Genomic DNA, 12,675 nt, shown 5'->3' on the forward strand with positions numbered 1-12,675 from the left:
AAAAAGGTTCAGATTTGTAATATTTAAACATTATAAATCTCCCATTCAGTTAGTGTCACAGAACAGCAATTACAAGACAAGATTTAAAACAGCTGAAGGGAAATTACACAAAGCAAGGTAGGGGCTCACTTTGCCATACATTCTGTGAACAAAGCATTGCTACCTGAGGTGAAGGTGCCAATTAGACCAGTAAAAAAAGTAGCTCACTTTTAAAACCAGATTTTCTTTCAAGACAGAAATTCTATTTGTACTGTATTATTGTTCCTACACCCCCCAATATATAAACCCAATGTTTTTCTGAGAGTATAAAAATTTGGTCCTTCTCTCATGTACAGATTAAAAAAATGAGGCAAAGACATTTAGCAACTTACCCTAAAGCCATGTGAGCATTCCATAGGAGAAGTAATGGAAACCTATCTCCTGAATTCTAGCCTGGAGTTTTAACTATAAAATTAACCTTCTTTAATACAGTAAGCTATTATCATGATAGTTTTGACAACTGGCAAAGGAAGAGGAAAAGATTAGCAATTTTTCAGAACAGCTTACTGCCAAGGATTATAAAAATTTATGTCCTTATGTCTCAATTGAACAACAGAGCCATACAAAAGCATAACTGTCTGTAATACATTTCACCTCTTCCTATCTGCGTTTGGGTCACTTCTGGTTATGAGGTGGCTGTGAGATACTAACTGATATGCTGCTATGATACAAAATCAGTTATAAGTCGTTATTTTGCTATCTAAAAAGCAACACCACACTTGGAAACTTCAGCATCCATACTGGCAAGACATGACACTGCAGCTTGCAGTTTTCTAGATTTCAGTTTCTGTTACCAATATAATAAAAGAAATTAAAAGTCTCTGTCTTCTGTAAAAAATTCTTAGCCTACCTTACACAGGACTGAAAGGCGAAATGGAGGCTTCCAAGCAATGTAAGACAAAAATGGAGGAAAGAAAAACCATTTATCTCCCAGTGACTTCCCCAGGCAGCACTGTAGCACCTTCAATCCCTCAGTCCTTCACCCCCACTCCCAGTCTCCCACATTTTCAAGAGGTAGGCAAGCCAGCCTCTACAGAACCAACCACTGAAAATACCATTTAAGATCCATCAAAACCCATTGCTAACCAAATTAACACACATCACTTCCAAAAAACCCAACTTTTAATAGCTAAGCTGGGGCGGGGGTTAAGCAACACAAAAGAAAGTCTCCTGGAAGATCTTTCAGTTAGTCCCCAGAAACCAAGAACTGTGAAAAGCCAGCTTCTAGTCTCACCCTTCCAAAAGTGTTGCCACTGCAACCACACCAGGAAAAAACCCAAACCAGACAAACTCCAGCAAAAAAAACCCTGTATTTTGTTGATAATCTGGAAGGAAAGAAGACAAGGAGGAAAGCAAGTAAATAACTCAAACTATCAAAACAGCATAAACTTGAATTACCTAAAGTGACCTTAGATGTGCTGATGATGAATCTGTCAATAAGTCTGGCAAAGCCCAACCCTACACACTGGTACAAATATAACAACCTGACTTTTCACCCCATCGTTACTGCTTCTGCCCTGGTTTTGCCATTACTTTTCCTCAACAGCATAAGCAGGATGAAAGGTGGGCCCAAAATGAGATAATAGAATACAACAAGCTTCCAGGGAAGAAAAAAAGACATACACAGCATGGATAGCACAAGGCCACAATTTGTTTTGTCTCAGCATCCGAATGACAGCACTGATACTCTGGACAGAGCTTATCCCTATTAACACAGATTTGGAAAATATCCACTCAATCCCATCCACTAGTAGGGACCACAACCACTTGCTGTGGCTTGGCACAAGTAAGCTAGTAACTCTTTACTGCTTAGTCCCCAGAGGAGCAGGGTCTTCTACTACTCAAGCTGCAGGTAGGAGGTCTGCACAGTAGTACAACTTTCTGTTTAGAGTATACTGAAATAACTGCAGTGTCCATAAGACCTGAATAAGAGCAAATAAAATAAAATTTCCATGTAACCATCAAAAATACATGTGTTGGAGTACTTCCAATTTACAAGAAAATTACAATTACCTTATAAATAAACATGGTAAGATGACGAGGAATCCACACTTAAAATAAGGTCACATCTTTGGGAAAGGCAAAACCTTTGTTTTTTCTTAAGTGATTACTGCCCTGTAGCAGCACTATCCAAGCCTTGCTGCAAGATGTCAAGAAACATTAATGCCAAATAAAAAAAGCTTAACATTTGAGAGAATGTGGCAAATCAGATTTTAGCCTGCAGCACTGAGGAGTTTTTCATGTACAATTCTGAAGACAGCATAAATCTGCTTACTGTATGTGCCTGATTTAACTACTGAGATCTGCTTGTGACGAGAAGCTGGCTGCACTGACAGAAAAATAAAACCTCCAGGAGTATGAAATTGTAGCACTTAACTTTTTTTTTCTTTAATGAAACTTAATTACCATGCTTATCTGATTTTTTTTTGGCTACTCTAAATGACACAGAGTCTTCACAGATCTAACTGTATCGCTGTCTAAAGTTTCAACACTTCTTTTGTTTCATCTGCAAACAGAGCAGTACTTAGGTTTGTACTGATGTTGCACATTTGTGTACAACTCAGCTGAAAACAGAGCTATTTTCACATAATTTCATCAGCAACAGAGAAGAACATCTCCAGTATATAGCTTGGTAAAATCTGCACAAAGTAAATACTGAGAACATGACTGAAAATTAAATAAAACTTAGAAATCATAAAATAGACAAATAAGATACTTTTAAATCTCTGCTTGAGCCTGTACTACTCTTATTGCTGAGACAGTTTTAGAAGGAGACCTTTAACATCAACACGCTGATTAGCGTAATGAAAGAAGATTGCCCTCACTGACAATAAATGCACTAAATCAGGAGAAAAGCAATGAGGGGACATAGGGAAGAGGGGGAGACAGATGAGAGGAAAAAAAGGAATATGACTAAGGATAAAAGCTACAGTGTATTATGGTTTTGGGTTTGGTTTTTTTTAATTACTTAACCATTTTCCCTTGGCCTCCCAAATTTTTAGAGCACAGAGAGCAGTTCCACCTTTTCGAGTTCTTTGCATCACCTTTATCCTTCAAAAATCCAGCTTCATAAAACTGTGGGAATCATGGATATATAGAAACTGATCCCTCTTTCTCCAGATGCTGTTCACATCTAAATGATATCTACTACTTAATACTGAAATCAATCTTTGCAGGTGAAACTACTTGTCATTTCCCACATGGCTTGTCCCCAGTCATTCTTTTGTTTTCTCTCTTTTATGGAAAAGGTTTTACTTCTATTATAAATAAAAAGGTGGGTTGCCTAAGTAACTGCAATTTAGATGTAATAATTAAACAGTAAAATGAATTTATACAGAAACAGCAAATAGAAATTGTTCTATCTCCAGTCACCTGCTGCCTACTTCAATCATAACCCTCAGATAAAACGAGCTATAGAGCAATACAAGAATATCAAGAATATTCTTGGGCATAGTAACAGCCTTCTATTATTCAACGGAATAAAGTAAAAATTACAGTCTGTTGTGGTTAAATAGGAAAGTACAACACATTTGGCCTAGAAAAAGAGTGAATAAAAAACCATGCAGAAGATATAAAACTTTAAAAGCCTTCTTAATGTATATCAAAAGCAGAAGTTACGTGGACCCAAGAGATGATCAAATTTCAGAATGAGCAAATGCAGAAGGTAACACTAAAGCAACAAGACTGATTTTTTTTGCATTCATACTCACTCCAAGGAAGCACCTAAGATTAGCAGAAGTCCAAAAATCCCAAATGCCAATTAATGAAAAATCATGGAATGAACAGAAGACATAATAGCAGGCACCACTACATCACTAACTTTCAATATATTGTGCACTTCTGGATACAGTGGCTCTAAAATGCCCTAAGTGAAAAGGAAACAGTACAGAAGAACAAGGATGACCACAGGAATAAAACTGACCCCTGAACAACAAAACCAAACTCTTCCTGTAAAAGTACTGGAAGTACAAGAAGCTGTTTCAGTACAAGAAACCAAGGACAACAAATGAAACTATCAGCAAGGAAAAGGAATATCTTCTTTTCTACCAAAAATACACTCGAGTAGAGAACACCTTGTGTAGTAGGTGCTAAAAAGGATGTTGCAGGTGCTAAAAGTTCAGATGGCTCCAATATATAATAGAACAGGTTAGATCAAGTTCCTCCCCTTTTATGCTGAGTATCTGAGAAGGTACTCAGCATAAAAGCATTATTCTGGGCTTGGAAGGTGCTGGGTTGGAGATGGACAGATATTAGGAATACTTCTGCAAACCTGTCTCCTGTGTCTTATACTCTTCTTCAGACATCTGCTTTCAGCCAGGGCTGTAAAGAACCTTCAAGAGCAGATGGTCCTTCAGAGTGGTCCAGCACAGACATTACCATGTCAACCTCTTTCATTAGGTACTTTTCACAACACTGTTTATGGATAACAAGTCATCTCTAAAAGCATCTAAATGACCAAGAGACACAGAGAAAACAATCTATGCTTTCTTAAAATATTAGCCTTGAGGCAGCAGGCCAAGCCAACATCAAGCACTGAAGTCAAACCATACATAACCAATTACTACTATAGGAGATATTTCTAATGACACAAACTACAATATTAGCACAGCTTCTGATAGTATAAATATTGAATGGTACATTCCATACCACTGTGCACATGTCCTGACATCCAGCCAAGTCCACTGAAGTCACATCTTCTGATAAGAACCAAAGACAAAACATAAACACAAAGATTAGGGCCTGAAGGCTATCAACAGTTGGTCCAAAACAACTTTTCACCTAACTTCTCTGTATTACCTTCTATCTTAGTTCATGAGCGGTCTAATACCAATGAGAGGTACAGAAGATACAGTTATAAAGAGTAAATATAACACGTAATCTGGTCTGAAAAAACTTCCCCACATCCTAGAAGCCCCTACTTAAACTGTTCTTAAACACCTCCCATAGCAGAGGTCCTACAATCTCTCTGGGCATCCTAAAAGGCTAAGAAAGTAGACAGCTGAAATAAAATCTTCCCTAATTTTCATGCTGTCTCTCTTACTGCATGTCATCTCTCTTTCAAAAGGCTAAATTAGACCCCAAAACACATCTCATGGCAGGAAATTGTTGTCCTAGATGTGAATGAAATTTAAACCATCCTTTACCGCTTTTGTATTTAGACTGCAGGATATTGACTTTGCTTGTTCACTAAAATCTGAGGCTTTTTTTTCCAGTCCTCTAAGTAATGATTTAACACATTTAAATGATGTCAGGAAAGGTAGTTACAAATATCAAGAATACTTTTCATATTCACTCTGGGATTCAAGCCACTCTCAGTCAATTATTTTCACTTTCTGTTGCAGAAATTCAAGGCAGAAAAACTGAAGTAACCAGCAGGAAAAAAGTCCAGACCAGAATAACACTTCAGTACTCCAAGCAGATCCCTGCAATGTAGTAACTGTCATATCTTCTCCCTTAACAGGAGTAGTCAAAGTTAGTGTGATGTAATGAAGAATCCTGACAACATTATCATATTTCTGAATTGAAACAACTTGATTATACTCTTCTTGAAGCTATTATTTACATCTTAATAAAGGATTGTCATTGCAGTTTTTTAATGGCTCAATAGTGATCAAATAACAGGAAAAAACCTAACCTGAGAGCAAAAAATATTTCATCCAGCTATGTAAATTCAGTAAGTATGTATAACACATAAAAACAGTACATAAAAAATAACAACACAAAGCAAACTAGAAATAACAAATTATTTATGCCCAGAATGGGGAAAAATGAACACACAATTTCAATAAAACTGCAGTTAACTTTTGGCCCACTTTTAGAATCAAAAATAAAAAACACTCCAGCCTGCACCTCTCTGCACTCAGTTTCTACTACATGTCCAAAATTCTCAGTTTTGACTACAAGTCTGTAAGAACCTTGCTTCAGGTTTTATTAATGCCTAAAGTGTTTTTGTTTCTCACTACAAAGCAGTAGTATCCTACCTGGATAGGTGTTTCAAGTCTGAATTTTGTTTATTAATTGAAGAACTGGATTGCATAACCAGCTTTACTTACTGTCAAGCAACTTTGAGCTGTATCAAGCACTAATCAGGCAAGAAAAGTTCTGGATGTATTACCTCAAAATATTGCTGGCTTTCCAGCAGTGAAATTGGAGTAGACTAAACAATTTAAAAATATTCCTTCCAGAAGATGAAATTGGACTCAGCAATCTAAACTGTCACAAAAATACATTTAAAAAATTCTATGCCACTTATTTACACAGCCCCTCTTGTGTATCACAGAATGGGTCAGGTTGCAAGGGACCACCAGTGGGTCATCTGGTCCAACCTCCTGCTCAAGCAGGGTCATCCCAGAGCACAAGATTGTGTCCAGATGATTTTGGAATATCTCCAGTAGGGGAGACTCCACAACTTCTCTGGGCAATCTGTTCCAGTGCACAGTCACCCCCACAGTAAAGAAATAATTAACTTAACTGTAAAAACACATCTCATTCATGACCTCTCAAGACAAGGTCAACCTTCTGAAGAAGCTGAGAAAGACACTTTAGAGATTGGGAGCACAGAAACATTAAGACTAAGGTCAGCGTGGCACCTATTAGATGACTTCTTCACATGACTTTGCCCTTCCCTCTCACTGCAGATTTGTACCAGCAGATCATTTTGGACAGTACAGCTACACATGTAGTTACTCCTTTGCTGAAATCTGCCAAAATGGACTGAACTCGATTCCAGGTACTATGACCCCTGGCAGTAACTTCAGACAGGCAGGTGAGAGCAAGGATGAAGAGATACCCTTAACTAATTCCAGTTAGATTTTCCATACAGTTCTTGATCTGCTGCCAAAAGACAGAGAAAAACAATGGGGATGGAAAGGGCAGGAAACATTACTGATTTCTTGCCTTCTTGCTTCTGCTCCTTTCATACTTCCAGTGAGAGTTCTGTGACACCAGTCACCTTGTTCCTTACTCACCTAACACCAGCTGTGAAAATTCTCACTGAGAAAAAATTATTCTGGTTAATAAAGAAATTAATTAAAATATGACTCCTCTTCTTCAAAACCTCTCTTCCTGACAAATTTTTATGGGATGAGAATAGAAAAGCTCAAACAGTTTGACAGAAAAGCCTTACACTACAGAATCCTGACAAGCAGACCCCAGAGTAGCAAAGGGATTACACTGAGGGATACCCCCCTTCATGCTATTTCCCTTCTTTCTAAGGTAGATAGTTGTTCATTATAAAGCACAGCGGTCATTAGTTAAAGAGACACTATCATCTGATCAACAAACATCCCTAAAGGCAAGAGGAAGACAAAGCATTCAGAATACACACATGCAAGACAGAATTTTGTGAGTATGACAGAAGAAACACTAAATACATAGATTAGACCTACAATCATCACAGAAGCAAAGACTACTTTACTTAGCAGTTAAACATGAAGTGCTGCAGCAGCCAATATATTAGTATCACTAAACAGGAGCATGTATCTATCAATAACACAAACAGCAAATCTAGTTCCAAGATTTTTACAAGCACACAAAAATTAGAGATCATCAGAAGTCCTCCTAACAGCATTAAATAAAACACATTCCTGGAGATACTATGAAAAGGCAAAAATTGTTTCCCAGTGATTTCTCTTAGCTTTAAGCTACATAAATAAAATTCAACAATATTTCATCCTCGTCTGCTACTCACAAATCAAATCTTCAGTCTTATCTGCATATAGCCAGCTGGATTTTAAAATTCTGCTGTAATTGAGGAGAAAAATAATTAAGCAATATTATTAGTCATCTTACCATTGTTCCCTGGTGGTTGTAATGCATCTCCTGTCAAGCTACACCATCCGACTGGGAAAATATCTCGAGAATCACACCTGCACCAATAGTCAAATGCTCCACTCCAGCCATCAAATGTAACAAAAACTTCATCTCCCTTAACATCTCCAATGGTTGCTGGGCAAATCAGGTATGGGTTCTTTCTATCTATAGCTTCAAGTTTCATTCCAACTTTAAAGCAGTTTGGCACAGGTTTTGGTGGTTCCTACAAAAATAAGCGTGGTAGAATATTTGTATTTCTATGACCTGTTAAAAAAGAAAAAACCAAACCAAAACAAAGTAACAGCCCTTTATTTTTCCTCAACATTCTTACTACTTATAGTCAATACTCTCAAAAAGTTATAGAACACATTCAAGGAAACTTACTTGTATTCCAAATTTGCGTTTGCTCCTCTGCACCACAAAAATCTTCATTCTATTCCCCCAAACATAGCTGGGATAATTAGCAAAATTCTCCATGACAGAAATACCCTGATAGAAGTATTTACATAAGCAGTAGGTTGCAACCAATACATTATGTCTGGGCAGCAAGACAGCCAAGACACTAAAATGAAATTATTACATGCTAATAAAGAAGAGGTTTGCAGAGCATGGATATTCCTGGGGACTGATAACTGTCTGGTAAAAGCTTTACCTCTCAATTAATCCATGAAAAATTCATTAGCATTGGACATTATTTATAGGCCTCTGTTAACTCAGTTGGCCTTAGACCAATTCCAAGTGGACAAAAGAAAAACAAAAATCAAGTGAATGTGACTGGCATAAGCGTACCTCCACAGCAGGAGCTGTGATCTGACAGAACACAAATTACCACCTCAGCCTTAAGAACCTTATTATCCAAGCCCATCTCAGATGTGCTGCAGGCTAGCACAGATAAGCATGGCTCATCATGCCTCAGAAAATTTATACTATCTTATCTAAAAAAAATTGTAATTATATGAAGTTAACACCAAGTGACATGATTGCAGGCCTGAACCCAACTGTTTGATTTGCTGACATACTTGTCAGTATCATTCTCAGTACCCAAAAAGAAGACACTCAATATGATAGCAGGGTTTTATCACCTCAACAAAAAATTGAACCAACAAGTCATTTTAATACTACTGTTATTTTTATATAATTTTCCATATTTCACAGTAACTTACTCAAGAGTCATGTTTAAAAAACAGAATGGTTTCTTCTGCTATTTTCAACTACTTTCTCACTATATTTTAAATGACAAGTGTGTGCCCAATGAAAATGTTTAACAAAACCCTTCCAAGAACTGCTGTATTCCAATGGCTCTCACTCCCCATTAATTTTTTTTACTCCTGTGCACATTCACATGAGTACAGTGCTGTTAAGAAATGTGATATGCATTTTATCTAAAATCCATGAGACAAAAAATGAGCAAACACAATTTTCCTAAATAACACACCATACTTTGAAGACTCAGCTCAGGAAAAGAAACAGCCATCTCTACAGACTAGAAGCAGATTCCTTTTTGTCTTGTTTCATAGCTTGTCAATCCAGCTGAAAGTCATTTTAAATAATAGTCTTGCCTTCCCTGTCTGTGCTCCAGACAACAGGGTAATATCTTGGTGTTCACATTAAAAAATGTCACCATGGACCAACTGATAGGAAGTTGCTTACTAGAAATGCTTTTCTTCTTACCTTCTTAAAGAATGCTGCAGGTGCCATTTCAGCTCCATTTAGAGTTCTTAAGAGAAACATTGGCCAAGAGGATGCATTCATCTGGAACCCTGAGGACAAACAAAAAAACCAAACAAATGGCCCTACTTTCAGTTTGTAAAATACAATAGGAGGAAAAGGATACAGTCTGTTTCACTAATGTCTCATTCCCTTTATTTCAGACCTGGTAGAATAGAAGTAGCTAAGAAACTAACATGGTCACTGTAGGTGCAGAAAGCTGTGCTTCATTTCCATTCTGAGTGACTTGTCTGCAAAATCACTCATCATAACATCAAGTATTACAGATAAATTTCTAGGATTTAATGACATGCAAGTTCTAGTATAGAAGACTATTAGGTTGTCCCACACACTCCCTGGTCCAGTGGAACTTCCCTGGCACAAGCACCTAGCTTTCTTTTCAGGTTCTAGCTCATTTATTGAGAAGATACTTTTTTATTTTTGAGAATCTTGTTATTTTTTCACCAAACCACTGACAAAAACCAGCAATTGTTTTTTCTCCCTCCCTCATTAAATAAATACATAAATAGCCATAATAACAAAGAATACCTAAGAGTGAACAAAAAGAAAAATTTAATAAATCATGTATCATATTGAAAAACATAAACCACAAGGTCTTTCTATTTTTCATTAACAAGTGAATAAAAATCAAAAACAACAATCAAATTTGTTTAGATGAGCCACCTTATTCCAACGGAACAGAAGGTTTGGCTGAAAACATTATTTCAGATAATCTTCCCTCACAATCTAACCACTTTCCAGTTAAAAGATAAAACAAAATGAACAGAAAATTCTTTTGCTTTCTTTGCTTTCCAAATGAATGTTTTAAAGTACTGAGTAAGATAACAGACATAGTGGACATTTTTTCCTGCTTCTTTAGCAGTTAGATGTCTGGAAGAGTTCTGCAGAGAAACAGACATAATACAGCAAATCCGAATTTTTTCCACAAAGCAGATAGTACCATAATCTGCCAAGAGCTCATGAGTTCCCTCATAACTGACCTTTAACAATTCTCTTAAAAAAATCTGTAACTAGAAAGGTGAAACATAGCTGCAATTCTTGATCAGTTAAATAATTTACTCATCTAAAATTTGATTATATGCTCTAGTGGTTCTTTAGCTCATAGCTTTAAGCTATCTTCAGTTGAATAAACAGTTTTCAAGCCAGAACTACCTATGCAACAGCTAAATGAATGCAAAGCTCCTATTTGATAAATGGTGTCATAATTTGGGGACCACTGAGCTGATTGTCAGGCCCGGTTTCATACCAGAGTCTTTATAAAACCTGAACACGTTATTGAAACATGATATTCCCAACTAGATAGCCCAGAAAAGATATACAAGCAAGACAGAGGAATGACAACTAAATAACAGTTTCAATTAACTTCATTTGGCCTTTAGTTGTCCTGGTAAAACCAGAGAAAATGCTACCTGCAACGTAATTTGCTCAGAACATTAAGCTCTCAACAACAAAAAGCTCACCTATGGAAAACAGAGGCTGGAACAGGAACACTTTGCTGCAATAATCACTTTCTCAAAACCCTTATGTAATATGCATAATTAAGCCCATGCAAAAATCAGGTAGAAGGGACTATTTTAAGCTAGTTATTATGATAGAAGTGGAACATTAGTATCCAGAAGGTTCCTTACTACTAAGGAAAAAAAAAGCTGTTGGTTAAATGTCTAACAGGAGGTAATTATACACCCAATTAGCTCCCAGCTTTGCCCAGGAACAGGATGCTGTAAAACTGCCAAAAAGGCTTTTTCAAAAATTTATCTAGGTATGCCAGAATGTTTGATTGCTGGAATTTAGCCTATCTCTAGAAAAATCTAGGGCAGGAGGGCCAAAAGAGTGGCACTCACATTCTCTTCTGAATAACCAGCAATTGTTAAGAGGGCAGGTAAATTTATATGCCCGGGTGCACAGAAATAGCTGCTCCTTAGGTGCTGCACTGCAGGCAGCCTGACCAAATAAGAATAAGAAACAGTATCTGAGGAGAAGGCATCAACCTTTCTGCTGATGGTCATGGAAAGTTTCTCCTCTTAACGAATCCAATGCCCCCATCACACATACCCGGAGCTGTTTTATTCATCACTCTAGTTTGGAGACACATTTTAAAAACTGTTGTGCTCCTGAAGCCGTATTTTTAACACCGTACATGTGTGCAGCTGAAGGAGCTGGTATACTCTTCCATTTTTTATACTGGTATGACTTCATTCATTATACAAGGTTATATCAAGAACTTCAGAGAGGTTAAACTGAGAAACTTCTTGGAAAGAAAGAAAAAAAAAGAGAAACTTTTTCCATGATGTCAGGAATTCCCAGTGTTTTCATTCAAAACCTCTATATATCCAAAGGAGAGACGGGAAAAAAAGCCCTTCTGGGCTCAAACTGTATCTAAAGTAAGCAACATTTTTCTAGACTGGCACCCCAGTTGCATTGCTTTTCTTGTGTTTCTGAAGGAGCACAACAGCACAAAAATCTACTCTTATAATCTATGTGAAGTGTTTTAATGGTTATGTCAACTGTTCCTGTGTCTGTCTCTCTACAAGCAAATCAAGACTCATACTGTAGTGAAATGATACTTTTCACCTTTCAAACAAAAAAACTGGAAGTTGATTCCAAAGCAGGATGACAAGTTTTTTGAGAGGCTACTAAGAGGAAAGCATATCTATCCTCACTAAACCTCCAATGAGAATTCTCCGAGAATTACCAATAAAACCAAACCAGAATAGGTTCACAACCATAAGATGGAAAAGCTGCAGCAACCAATTTCTGTACACAGGTAATTTTTTCTATTGAGAACATTATTTCTCGCATCTTATAAAAATTACAGAAGATCACAAGATACAGGGGAAAGAGTGTTCACATAAATTTTGGTCATTATTTTTCCTCTTTTTTAAAAGCAAAACTATGTGCAAACCATTGTGAAATCTTTAAATATTTTCATGTGTAGAAGTTTAAGCTATTGACAAATAGCTTACAAGAATGTAAGATCTACAAGAACGTAGATCTAAATATACAGGTTAATCACAGCAAAGAAAGGCGATGTCACATTTTACTACCTCTAGCAGTTTAGTCAGAGTCATCTCTGACCATTCACGAGGTAACAAGGAA

General features: G+C 36.9%; 1 protein-coding gene across 1 annotated transcript in view; it reads right to left on the reverse strand.

The window, feature by feature from the left end:
* The window catches only part of SCML2 (Scm polycomb group protein like 2), a gene marked incomplete at both ends in the record, with an annotated part of 55,829 nt that overhangs the window by 25,121 nt on the left and 18,033 nt on the right, over positions 1-12,675 (reverse strand). Inside the window, 2 exons of the mRNA XM_082277707.1 lie at positions 7,831-8,074; positions 9,523-9,611. Of these exons, the coding sequence (XP_082133833.1) occupies positions 7,831-8,074; positions 9,523-9,611 (333 nt within the window). The remainder of the gene's footprint in view (positions 1-7,830; positions 8,075-9,522; positions 9,612-12,675) is intronic.

This window comes from Coloeus monedula, assembly GCF_965178545.1.
Source record: "Coloeus monedula genome assembly, chromosome: 3".
NCBI lineage: Eukaryota > Metazoa > Chordata > Aves > Passeriformes > Corvidae > Coloeus > Coloeus monedula.